This window comes from Artibeus jamaicensis, unplaced genomic scaffold (assembly GCF_021234435.1).
Source record: "Artibeus jamaicensis isolate MK-2021 breed Jamaican fruit bat unplaced genomic scaffold, CSHL_Jam_final contig_1526, whole genome shotgun sequence".
In the NCBI taxonomy this organism is placed as follows: Eukaryota; Metazoa; Chordata; class Mammalia; order Chiroptera; family Phyllostomidae; genus Artibeus; species Artibeus jamaicensis.
Window position 1 is genome coordinate 2,260,403 of NW_026521297.1, and position 12,596 is coordinate 2,272,998.

General features: G+C 61.1%; 1 protein-coding gene across 1 annotated transcript; it reads right to left on the reverse strand.

Moving 5' to 3' along the window:
* Positions 1-944: 944 nt before the first annotated feature.
* On the reverse strand, positions 945-11,939 carry TOMM40 (translocase of outer mitochondrial membrane 40). The gene is made up of 10 exons (XM_037125985.2): positions 11,857-11,939; positions 11,480-11,759; positions 10,704-10,771; positions 10,254-10,346; positions 8,825-8,926; positions 8,636-8,741; positions 3,057-3,179; positions 2,867-2,943; positions 2,644-2,746; positions 945-1,605 (listed from the first exon to the last, which is right to left on the reverse strand). Exons 2-10 carry the CDS (start codon positions 11,751-11,753, stop codon positions 1,466-1,468), a joined length of 1,086 nt encoding a protein of 361 aa, XP_036981880.1. The 5' UTR covers positions 11,754-11,759; positions 11,857-11,939; the 3' UTR covers positions 945-1,465.
* Positions 11,940-12,596: the final 657 nt, after the last annotated feature.

The window sequence follows — 12,596 nt, forward strand, 5'->3', positions numbered from 1 at the left end:
GAGGACGCCCTTGGCGCCCAGGGAGTCCTGCGTTAGATCTGGCTGCTGTGATTGGCCACAACGAGCGCTCCAGCGGTCGCCTCCCTAGCCGCTGGTACTTGAATCCAGCTGTTGTTTCCACCAGGTCGAGTGGAGGGGGACGGCCAGGCCACACAGGGAGAAGTGCAGGCGCTGGGATTGATGCCCTGAGGTCGGGGGAGGCCAGATGCCTGGTCCCAGGAAGGGGGCCTCACCGCGGGCCAGGCCTGTTTGGTCTCGGAAGGTGTGGTGGCTTCTTTAGGCCACAAGGGTTCATTTCTGCCCAGCAGCCTTCCTCCCCAAACGCCGGGTACGTGTGGGTGGCAGACAGGGTTTCAGTTCCCATCTAGAGGACTCCAAGTTGTCTATCTGAGCCCTAGGTAGGCCAGCTGATCCCCCCCCTCCTGCCCAGCATCAGATACCCGAGACTGGGGCAGGCCAGCCTGCACCCCTCCATCTCCACCAGTGACAGGCCCCAGTGCCCCCCCCCCGCCCCCGGAGTCCTAAACTCAACCCCTTCTCCGCTCAGGCACAGTGACTCCAGAATCTCCCCAGGGGCTTGCATGGTTCATGAAACTTTTGGAAGCTCTGACCTATCCCAAGTTCTAAGACCCCAGCATCCCTGCTGTCTTTAGGAACCTGGAAAGCCGCCCCCCACCCCCAGCAGCTTCAGCTCACAGCGGCCAGTCCCCTGCAGCCACTCCGGCCAGGCCACACCCTCCTGGCCTGTGCTGTCCCAGGGAGGCTGTCTGATCCCGGCCAGGCCCTTCCCCTGTCCAAGCTGGGATCCTGGCTGCAGGCAGAAAGGACTCCCTTTCCACCTCACCCTTTCATACTCCAGCCCCGTAGCACCCTCTACTGGCCACTGAGGGAAGACCAGGCAGGATGGAACGAAAAAGGAGTAGATAGGAAAACCAGGCCTCCCATCATTTTTTTTCCACGTATATTTTTTCTTGTTGGTTTTTCTTTTTCTGTAAAATGTCCCAGTTCTTCCATAACTTATAAACATGATTTATACCGAGGAGTGGATGGGAGAGGGTGGGGGCTGACCAGGGATGGGGAAGCTCCTCTTCTTGTTGTCCCCTTGGGACTGGGCCCCGGGGCCCTTTGGGGGGGTGGGGACGCCCCAACACCTCCCTGAGGTTGTCTGGCCGCCTCTGCCCCGCGCTCCGAATCTGGCGTGCTCCTCGGTTCCAGAACCTCTTCGGGACCCCAGGCCCTCAGGGCATAGCGTCCCTGATGCTCTGAATCCTGAGGTGCCCACAGTTCCAGAATTCCCCCCTCAGCCGCTGGGGCGATGGGTGCCCTCCTTTCTGCTGCTCCTCCTGACCCCCAAGGAGGGAGGGAAGGGAGAGGAAGCGGGGCTTAGGTCTCCCCTCCGTGCCAGGGGGAGGGCGGGGTTGGAGCTGAAGGCAGGAGGGAGCGGGAGGCAGGGGCCAGGAGGGGCTCAGCCGATGGTGAGGCCAAAACCGCACTGGAACTTGTTCTTTCGGTGATTCAGGAAGGCCCCGAGGGCCAGCGTCAGGGGCAGGGGCGGGAGCTTCTTCTCCAGCGTGGCGCCCACGATCCAGTTGCTGTCCACGGAGCCTGTGTGTGGGTGACAGCTGTGCTGAGAGCCGTGTGCTGCCTTCCCACCGTCTCCGTGGAGCCCTGCGCCCTCCAGGCCACCTCAGGCACCGCCAGCCAGACTGCCGGCTTCCAGACTTGCGACCGCACTGTGCCTAGAAACCTCTCCCTGCACCCCAAGTACTTCAGCCCCGGGAGTGACCAGCTCACTTTTCTTCAGCTCTCAGCTCAGTGAGCTGACCCCTCTGGGGAGCCCCCTGCCGCCCCGTGGGCTCCACTGTGCCACTCCTGTCCACCCCAGGTCCTCCTTCCCTAGGGATGGGTGTGTCCTTCCTAGTGTGACCCCTGTGAAGACAGCTCGTCACCCGCACCCTTGGCACACGCGGGGCACAGCGGATGCTCAGCATCCGCCGAACGACCGAACTGCCCCCTTGGGCTCGTCTGGCAGACGTGCAGGTGCCCGGGGTTGTCCCCACATGGGGGCAGAGCTGGAACCCCACCCCCACCTCCGTGCCCGGGCTGACCGAAGAGCAGGGGCTGGAAGCTTTCAGAGATGAAAGCTTCCCCCCACCCGCACCCCACAGGCCTCGTCACTACCAGCAGAAGTCCTGCCCTGCGCTGACAGAGGCGGCCTTTGGGGGTGGTCTTCACACCCCCAAAACCTGAGAACCACTGGGGTCCGAGAAGACCTAAGACCAGACAGAGGGCTAGAGGCAGTCGGCCGGGGAGGCGGCTCTGGACCCAGCAGCGACTGTGCAGCCTCCAGGAGGCTGGTCTCCACGGATGTGAGGTGAGTGGAGCGAGCTGGCTGTGCTCCAAGTTACCTCCCACTTCAGGGAAGAGCGAAAAGAGGGCAGAGGGCAGGGATGGGAGAGGGCGGCTGGCAGGGGTACGGAGGACACATGGCAGGTGCAGAGCCCAGGGCCCGGGCCCCCAGGTAATTTGGAGGCCCTCAAGAGTCCTGGCACAATGCCCTTCACCATCTCCCGTGGCCTACACCCACTCAAAGAGGAGTCACCTCTGGGCCTGTTTCCCAAGTGGGGAAACCGAGGCCTGTACCTTTGAAGAGGAGGTTGGCCTTGGGCAGGTCCAGCTGGTACCCAAAGGAGACACTCGTGTCCTGCATTCTTGTGCTGGCCTCAAACTCCACGCCCACCTGCAGCTGTGGGGGCCAGGGGGCAACACAAGGAGTCGGCTTCCCAGACCGGACTCTGGGGCACACGAGCCCCTGGCCACCCCCGCCGGGCAGTGCGCCTGTGCGGCTGATCCCTGGACCACTCACCTGGTCACTGGCCTTGTGATAGTACGTGGCGTGCATGCCTGCCTGGCCCAGCGTCACTGTCGCCAGCCAGTTGTTCACTGTGAGAGAGCGGGGTGGGGACAGGTCGCCCAGGGGACTTGGGAACCCAGGTGTCCCTTCCCTCAGCCCCAGCCCCCCAGCCCCTCCTACGACCCGAGGGCCCCAGGCTCACATGTGTATTTGCCAGCTAGAGACATGACGGTGCCCTCCTCCCCAGGCCGCCGGTGGTAGACCAGCTCTCCGCCCAGGGCCAGACACGGCGTGATGCTCTGGAGGTAGTGGGCCACGAGGATTCCTGCAGGCGAGGGGGCAGGGTGTTACTTGGTGGTCAGTGTCTGCCCGGCCAGGGTGCTAGGCCGGACTCCTGCTCCAGGCAGCCTGGAAGGCCGGCCCCTGCCGGAGGCTCAGGGCCTGCCCCCAGGCCCCCCACACCTGCTTCTCAATGGGGAGTTCACAGGACCGAGGTCACCCCATGGGACCTCCTCTGGTCTGTACAGCCCTGTGCAGTTGGCATTCAGTTGCCACCGTTTGTTTACAGGAGAGGCTGAGGGCGTTCGGGCACTCACCCACGGTCACAAAATGTGACTCAGTCTGCCGTGGACAGAGGCAGGAGGGGAGGGAGGGTCAGGGAGAGGGCACATCCGGTGCTAGAAGGCAGGGGTTCAAACTGCAGACCTACCACTCTGGGTTACCAGGCGTCACCTCTCCACAAGGGAGCCTGGAGGAAGGACGTGGGCAGCGTACGGAGCGTGCCCAGGGCTCAGCGATCCCTTCCGCTGAGTCTCTGCCCCCCGGCAGCAGGGACACCGGTGGGGGGGCCCCCGTGGGTGCTTGGTAATGGAGCATCTCCATCTCAGGGCTGAACTGAACTCATGCCCGTCTTTGCAGCCCAGGAGGGCAGTCGCCACGACCGTGATCTCGCGGGCGGGGAAGTGGGGGGAAGACAGTGAGAGACGCAGACGGAGTGACAGGGAGACAGACGACCTCCGAAAAGAGGAGTGTAAGGTCCTCTGGAGAGAAGCCCACCAAGACTGAGCAGAGACACCCATTAGGAGAGAGAAAGACCCCAGAAAGGGGAAGGCGGGGACAGACAGGGATGGGACGGGGCAGGAGCAAGGATGCGGCTTCTCCACGAACACCAGACCCGCAGACTCGGACCGGCTGACGGAGCACTGCGGGGACCAGGGGGTGTGGACGACCAAGGGTGGACGCGCCGGGAGAGGGCTGCCAGTGGGGCTAAAGGGGCTGAGGGCTCGTGGCCAGGACCCTGGTGCTGTCTCCTGGGCGGCCTGGAGCGGCCATTCTGGGCCCACATGCACACCGGGTACATTTCTTCTTCCAATGAGCAGACAACACCGTGAGCCCCTCGGGCCGGCTGTGAAACCATCCCCTCACACCCCGGGCCAGAATCACCCCCTCACGCAATTGAGGGGAACGTAGGCCCAGAGAAGGAAAAGTGACCGGCGAGACTCACAAAGGGACCTAAACTCATCGGCCTCTCAGCTCTGTCCACCGCTGGGACTGAGCGGTGGGAGACCGAACATCTCCCCGACCTCTTCTCTGGTCTCTTAGGCCTGACGTGCCTCTCCCCAGACCCACCCTTCTCCCTGGTCTGCCCCCAGCCTCACCCTCTCCAGCATCTGACCAAGAGAAGTCCCGCTAAAGCACAAACCCCACCCTGCGGTCCCCCTGCTCAGAACCTGCCGTGGCTCCCCAGGGCCAAGATCCCGGCTCCTCCCAGCACAGCTGCCAGGCCCCTCGTGGCTCGGCCCCAACTCGGAGACAGAGCCGCCTCCTCTCCCCGTAACACAGCGGCCACGCTTGCATCAAGGCTGCACGAACGCACAGGGCCCTCGGCCACACACTGTCCCCGCTGTCCCGTGTTCCCTCCTTCCCTCCTTCCCTCTGCTTAGTCTGGCTAACTAAGCTCCTGCACCTCGGTATCTCGTGGCTTCGGCTACTTCTCTCCAGTATGCCACCAGACCAGAGCCACCGTCCCCACGGGACTCTGGCGCCCTGGTCCCCTGCTCCCAACGGACTCCTGTCATCGCAGCGTGGAGCCCGTGGGAACTCAGGCCTGAGTGTGGTCTCCCCGGCTGAAGCCTCTCTCCCTGCCCCCACGTGCCCTGTGGAAGGACACCAGCTCGTCCCCAGGCTGCGCCCCCTTCTCTGGGGCCCAGGATGCGCCTGCTGCCAGAGCCGAACAACTCGCTGCCCAGGACGCACCTCCCCGAGGGCCCTTTCCCGAACCTGCCGCCCCGTCCTGCATTCCCTCCGCTCTCTCTCCTCACCTGGCTCTTAGCCAGGCCCAGATCCCCGTGGCATGCGAGCATGCGAGCTCCCGAGCCGGGACTGTGTCCAGACCAGCAGCTCCCACTCGGGGCCATTCATTCTGCAGGGTCGGAGCACCCACGAGGTACCCGGAGTCCAGACCCCGCGGGGAGAGAAAGTGGGTCACAGGGCTGTGAGGGCGAAGAGCGGCCGGTCTGCCTCCCAAACCTGCTGGGCAGGGGCAGGTCTGGGCCACCATCCACAGGCCCTTCCCCTACTCGGCTGGGCCGCACCAGGGGAGTCACCTGGGGCAGGACGAGCGAACGCCGGGGGCTGATGCTCAGGCTGGGGCAGCACCTGAAGGGAGGCGGCTCTTGGCCCCAGACCAACAGGACCTCTCCCTGTACCCCACGCCCCCCAAGCAGCGCCACCCCACTCACCCCCTTCACCCTGCCTCAGACTAGACAGAGCCACACCGGAGAAGCGGCCTCTGTCACGCCAGTGGAGACGGCCCCCCGACCTTGTTGTAAGTTCTCATGGCAACCTGGCTGTTTCCCGAGTAGGATTTCTCACAGCACCAGTGAAGTCACGGTGTGATTATCTGTTTAAAGGCGAATGTCCCTCCCTCCGGCCTGGGGGTGCCCTGAGAAGGCAGGAGAGGCCAGCCGTGTCCCAGCACTGCCCTGCCCAGGGCTGCACACACAAGGCCCTCAGAGTAAAGCAGGGGCTCCAAAGGAGCCGAGCCCGTGGGCGGGGCCCTGGGTAAGAACCCGGGCCCTCGAATCGGGCCGTGACTCAAATTCCAGCCCCTCTGCTTCCTTGCTGGGTGATCCCAAGCGACTGATTTCACTCTGAGGCTCAGTTTACTCATCCGTGAAATGGGACCGCAGAAACAGCCGCCCTGCCTGGTGCAGGGCGGAGGGAGACACCGCACCCTGAGTGCCAGCTGCACATCTGGCCTGGAACTTAGCGCCCAAGACGCGCTCCCACGGAATCCTTGTGACAGAGGAGGAAACTGAGGGACAGAGGGGTGCAGTCACCAGGGCCGAGTCCCAGCTGTCGATGGTACATTACTCGTGTGCCCAGCAGGGACCTGGCCGCGAAGGCCGTTTCCGTCAGTGTCTGAGAGGAGGAGGAGGAACCTGGAGGCCAGCGTTGGGGTCACAAAAGGATGATGCTGGCGAGCGTGAGGGCCGGGGCGGGGGGTGCCGGTACCGCAGAGGCAGCGTGGACTCTGGGTCCGACTCACTGAGTCCTTCAGGAGGCGTGTCCTCCCTGGGCCTCGGTCGGATGGGACGATGGCGGCACCTACCCCACGGGGCCGCGGAGAGGATTTGGGCGCCGAGTGCTGTGCCCCCAGTGCCTAGGACGACTGAACGAAGGGGCAGATGCTCAGGGCCTGACCAAGGGCCGAGGGAAGAGCGGGGACCTGCCTTTCCGCCGCTCGCTCCTTTGCTCAGTGCTTCCTGAGCACCTATTCCGGCCCCGGCAGGGTGCCTGGTGCTGGGCGCACAGCGGTGAGCGGGCAGGCAAGTCCCTGGCCTGAAAGAGCCGACACCATAGCACAGGAGACAGACAAGTGAAGAGTGAGACAATTTCAGACGGAGGTGCTACGAAGACCATGGGACAGGTGAGGCGGTACCTCGAACACCTGCACACTTTCATCTCGGAAGGGCTTTTTGTGAGGGCGATGTGTGCCCGAGGCTCATTCAGCCACATCAAAACGGGAGAATAATTTCTTAAGCAATAGGAACAGCATGTGCAAAGGTCCTGGGGCAGAAACACTGTCATTCCAGGAAGTGTCAGAAAACCTCTCAGGGTCCAACCGCGCTGAGAGTGGGAGCAGACCAGTGCCGCCGTCAGAGGTCAGAAAGGGACAGAAAATGCTCCTTCCTGCCCAAGGCCCCTCACTTCTCCTGGGACCCCCGCCCCCCACCACCACAAAGCGGCACCTAGGAGACTTCTCCTGACCAGCTTCCCCATCTCCTGGATTTTATGACACGGCCCTTCCCTCTCCCCTCCCCTTTCTGGCTGCTTGCCTCCCCCTTCCAGGGTAGCCCTTCTTCTTCTGAGAAGGTTCCTTAGCCTCTGGCAGGCAGAAGTAGGAGCTCTCCCTGGGCACCCCCCAAGTTTCTGGCTTTCTGTCTTCACAAACGCCATCACTACTCACTGCTCTCCACGACAGAGCAGATGCAGAATCACCAGCTCCACCGTTCCAGCTGTTCAAGCCCAAGACTTGGGGGTCACCGGGGTCCCTCTCTCTACCCCCCACGGCCGATCCAGTAGCAAACTCCATCAGCGCCACCTTCAGAGTACACCCCGATTCCGCAGCTTCTCATCCCCCCACCACCCCCGCAGTGGGTCCCTTTCTAGTCTGTTCTTCACCTGTCAGCACAAGGGGTCCTGTTAGAAGCTGAGACAGATCCTGTCCCTATCAAATGCCTCCAGTGGCCGCCGACACATTCAGAGCAAAGACCAAGCTTCCACAAAGCCTCGCGTGGTTTGGCCCTGACTCCTTGGGTTTCTACCACTCACGCTCACCCTCCTCCTTCCCCCATTATGGTCAAGGAGAGGGCCACTCTCCTCTTCACTGTCCTTCACCTGTAAGACCCTCTGCTGGGACATCAGAGGGTCCTGCCTCAGGGCTTTTGCGCTGGCAGGTTCCTCTGGCTGAAAAGCTCCTCTCCCCTGTACCTGCTCGGCACCGTCCCTCCGGCTCAGTCTTGGCTCACACATCCTCTGCGACTGGGGCATTCTCTGAGGGCTCCACCCCGCCCTCCTGAGACCCCCCTCTTTCAGCACAGCCCCATCGCCCGACCCCATTTCTCTCCCCACTGCTTTCCTCGGGTCTGCCCCTCTCAGGTGAGAGGTCCCGGAGGGCTGACTTCACTCCCCCTTGTTCGCCACCTTATCCTATAGAATACACACACGCGCCGCGTGGGGTCAATAAATACTCGTTGGAGAGACTGGGAATACAGACAGAAGTCCGGCGGTTCGCGCCCCCAGCCAACCACACGTCACTCAGCACTCGGGAGGAGACCACCGGTCTCCCCGCCGGCCGCCTGCGGAAGCTGCTGCCCTGGGACCTGCTCTGGGCGCTCCGACAGCTGCAGTCCCACCCCCACCAACAGCAACAAGGGCAGCTCAACACCCACTATTACGTGCCTGACTCCCTTTGCTGTATTCCGCACGTGTGGACTCACATGACCTGCTCAACGACCCTGTGAGCTGCCCGACTTTACCGGCGAGAACACCGACGCCCACAGAGGTGCCGGAACCGGCCTGCAGTCGAGACGGAGCCAGCAGCTGCGCTTGCATCTGCTTTCCCACCCACGACGCCACACTGCCTGATGTTTCGAAGCCCCTTCTGCCTGTGCCCATGTCTCGGGTGGCACAAAGGAGGCCCAGAGGAGGAGATGGACTTGCCGGTCAAGCCGGGACTGGAATGTGACCGCCCCCCCCACGCCCTGCGCCTCTCACCTGAACCCACCAGGACGTCGGGGTTCCCCAGGGTGATGGCTGCCGTGAAGTCAGAACCCCGGTACTCCCCGTCCACCTGCCAGTTCACGAACTTCGACTGTTGGGTCTGCGGGGAAGGAAGGGGAGCGTGATGAGGGCAGCCTGGTGCTCAGGGTGGCCGGGCGAGCGGCCGACTCCACTCCCACTCACCTGGATGGCCATCTTGGACCTGAGGCCAGGGCCTAGCTGGTGAATGACCTGAGCGTTGAGGCTGCCGCTGTTGTCCATGTCGCCCACCAATACGGGGAATGCCTGTGAGGCAGAGCAAGGTAGGTAAGAGGTTAGAGGGCAGAGGCCTAGCGTTGCACAGGTACACGAGTGATGGGCCCAGGAGGCACGTTTAGAACCAGGAAGCTTCAACAGAACCACAGAAATGGAGGTCACATGGAGGGCTGTCAGCAGGGGAGGGGGGGGAGAGAGAGGGGAAAAATTACAGAGAATAAGTAGCATAAATGGTAGGCAGAAAATAGACGGGGGAGGCTAAGAACAGTATAACAAATGAAGAAGCCAAAGAACGCATATGTATAACCTGTGGACATAAACTAAAGGAGGGGAATGAGGGTGGGAGGGGGTGTGCAGGGTGAAGGGGAATAAAGGGGAAAAATGGGACAACTGTAATAGCATAATCAGTAAAATATATTAGAAAAAATATATATATTTAAAAGTCAGGTTAAAAAAAAAAGAAAGCTTCAGATTAAGGCTCCCCTCTTCCAGGAAGCCCTCCTGACCACCTAGGCTGAACAAGGTTCCCCTCTGGGCTCCTACAGCCTTTATGTCCCCCCATTTCAGGCCTGCCCGCCCCCTGGACTGTTACTCTCTGGGAACAGATCCGCCCCCTCTCTCCACTAGACTGAGCATGTTAGCTGTTCCAGTCACTGCTATGTCCCCAGCCCAGAGCTGGGCACAGAAAGGGGGTTCAGTGAAGGCCTGTTGGATAAGCAAATTTATTGAAATAGTTAACTAATTCAGCCCTGGCTGGTGTGGCTCAGTGGATTGAGTGCAGCCTGTGAACCATAGGGGCAACTAGTTTGATTCCCAGTCAGGGCACCTGCCTGGGTTGCAAGCCAGGTCTCCAGTGGGGGGGTGCAGGAGAGGCAACCACACATTGATGTTTCTCTCCCTCTCTTCCCCCTCAAAAATAAATAAATATAATCTTTAATAAAAAAGTCAAGTAATTCAGTGTCCCAGCTAACCCCTAACCCCAGCCTCCTTCCAGGCCCCCAGTTTTGCCCCCACTCCTCCAACCCAGCCTCTCTCTCCATGACAGCCTGAAGCATGTTTCTAAAGCATCAACCCGACCAGACCTTTTCCCTAATTCAAATCTTCCCATGGCTCTCCAGTGCCCCCTAGAGAAAGTCCAAATGCCTAGTTTGGCATTCAAAGCCTCCCTCCCGCAGCGCAAGACTAGGCAGAGGGGTTCAGGATGAAGGAATGGCCCCCATTCCAATGCACCTTGAAGAGACACAGCCCCGCCCCTCACAACCCCCTCTGCAGCTCTTGCCTCCTACTGACAAAGCCCCCTGGTGGCTGGCTACACATTTGTTAGAAGAGTCGGAGGATGAATGAAATGACAACTCACCTCTGTGGGACTCAGCTGCTTTGTCCCCACATACGTGACCCCGAAGTGGTAGTTGGACTCCCCGATTGTGCTGAGGGCTACTGTGTGGTTCACCTGAGAGAAGAGGGCAGGCTGTGGGCATGAGGCTGCAGGCTCCCCCGAGGCCCAGCGGAGCCCACCTCTAGCCTCAGATGGTGGATACCGGTCTGCTGGGCTTCCCTACCAAGGAGGGAAAGACAAGCCTCTATGGGTGGTGGGCAGGGGGTGAGGACTGGGAGGTTTGGCCTAACTAGGTAAGAGATTTAAGAAGAGGAATGGCTGGCACTTCACTTTCGGATGTTACGCTAAAAGGGGCATCTCTGGATTCTGGGTCCCTAAACACTGTCATTGGCCCCGCACTGAGAAGTCAGCCTGGCATTGTGCTGATGCAGGGGGACAGATGGGACGACCTCTGAAGGTAAGAAGGCTCACCTGGAAATGGTTACTCAACCCTTTGTTGACTGTGAGCTTGACACCTTCCATCTGAATAGGAAAGAGCTCTGAGGAAGAGAAATGCTATCACACTCCACGCACACACCCAACTCTCATCCCAGCCCTCCCTTCGCCAAGGAACCAAGGCAGAAGGCCCCACGGGGTGTCGGACCAGTAACGTGGAAGTATGCCTCTGACGGACGGGGCCAAACCAGAGCCTGTGCCTGCGTCCAAATCCAAGTGCCACCACCTACCACTGCATGCCTTTAGCTAAGTTCCCTTATCGCTGTCAAACTTGTCATCTGCAAGATGACACGCACCACATGGGAACATTGCAGAGATTTCACGAGTTAATACATACTGGATGCCGGAAGAGCTCTCGATAAATCTCCAACACTTTTGCTATCACAATTATTCCAAGCCAGGATTCAGAAGCCTTGGTTTCCACTCACACTAGACCCTTGCTGACACTGTGACCTTGGGCCTCAGTTTGTTGGCCGATCACATGAGGAGGCTGGCTTGGCTGATTCCTGGGGCTCCTGAGGTCCGTAAGGCTTTTCTCTACTCCTATGCCATTCCATCCCGAGATTCCACCATTTGATCCCATCGTTCTAAGCTCCAAGTCCAACGTTCCACCATTCGATCCCAACGTCAACTCCTAACGCTCTGTTTAATCACCCCAAAGGTCGGTGCCAATTCCCAAGGTTGTCTTAATGTACTCCCCCTTCCCCCGAGATACCGGCCATCACACTCCCGGCAAGTCCCTCGCCCCTCACCCTTGCACTTCCGGTGGCACTCCTCGAACGTGCCCGGGTTGGGCAGGCAGCCGCAGGCCCCATCATCCGCGGTCCCTGTGGCGCTGGCGGCCGCAGTCCCGGGGGTCCGTTCTGAACCCCGACCCGAGCCAGCCCCAGAGCCCAGGCCGCCCCCGAGCGGCGGCAGCGTGAAGCCCGGAGGAGACGGCGGAGGCGGCGGCAGCCCCACGAGGGCAGGCGCCGGCGGTGGCGGCGGCCCTGCGGGAGGCGAGCTAGCGGCCAATACGTTCCCCATGGTCGCCTGCAAGGGAAAAGGTCAGAGGGCGGAGGTCAGGGCCTGAGCGCTCCGGGCCCAGACCACAGCCAACCCCCGCCCTGCTCTGGGCGCCGGTTCTCACTGGCTGCAGCGCCTGTTCCCGGCCTGGGCTCCGCTCCCACCCCGTGTGCCACGCGCAACCGAACTCACTGCCGCCGCCGCGGCTGCCACTATTGCCCCGCCCCACATAGCTTATTGGTTCAGCTTGCCCTAGGTACCGCCCACCAACTTACGGGCCTGACCCTGCTATTGGTGCCATGGAAGAGAATCCCAGACACTTCTTTGGAACGTCCTTTCTTATTGGCTTCCACTCGCAAGCAGGTCAAAGCACACCACCCCGCCCTTCCCATTGACTCTTGGAGCCCACGCCTATTGGTTCGCGACGCCGCGGGTTCTGGTGCTGTCCTATCATTGGCTTGTGCGCAGCGCTTTGCAACGCCCACCGACTCGCCGCCTCCGCCCCTCTTTAGACTGCGCCCCTCTTTCGACTTTGCCCCGCGGTGAAATTGCCATAATAATTGGCCGGCTTTGGTCCTTGCAGCATTCTGATTGGCTCCGGCAGCCACAGGGGCCTGACCCTGGTGACATAATCAGTTTGGTGTGCTCATTGGCTAACGTGCCAGGGTCGGGGGACACGGATAAAGGTGGGTTGCGCGGTAGACGCTGCTAGGCAGCAAGGTCAGGCCTCGCATCCCACCACGCACCGCGGCAGAGGGGCAGTCCCCAGACTAGAGTCTGCGACCGAAAGCCGGAAGTGTTGGTCTTTCCCACAGTACCTTTGGAGAATTCTAACCGGTTCTGTGAACCCTCTCCTGCTTTTTG

What these genes read in the sequence shown, in the direction of transcription:
- TOMM40 (XM_037125985.2), bottom strand. Translation starts at nt 11,753, where the DNA reads ATGGGGAACGTATTGGCCGCTAGCTCGCCTCCCGCAGGGCCGCCGCCA. An exon ending in AGCAGCTGAGTCCCACAGAG is followed by an intron (nt 8,927 to 10,253) that starts GTGAGTTGTCAT and finishes TCTGCCTCACAG; the next exon opens with GCATTCCCCGTATTGGTGGG. An exon ending in GGCCAACCTCCTCTTCAAAG is followed by an intron (nt 1,606 to 2,643) that starts GTACAGGCCTCG and finishes ACCCACACACAG; the next exon opens with GCTCCGTGGACAGCAACTGG.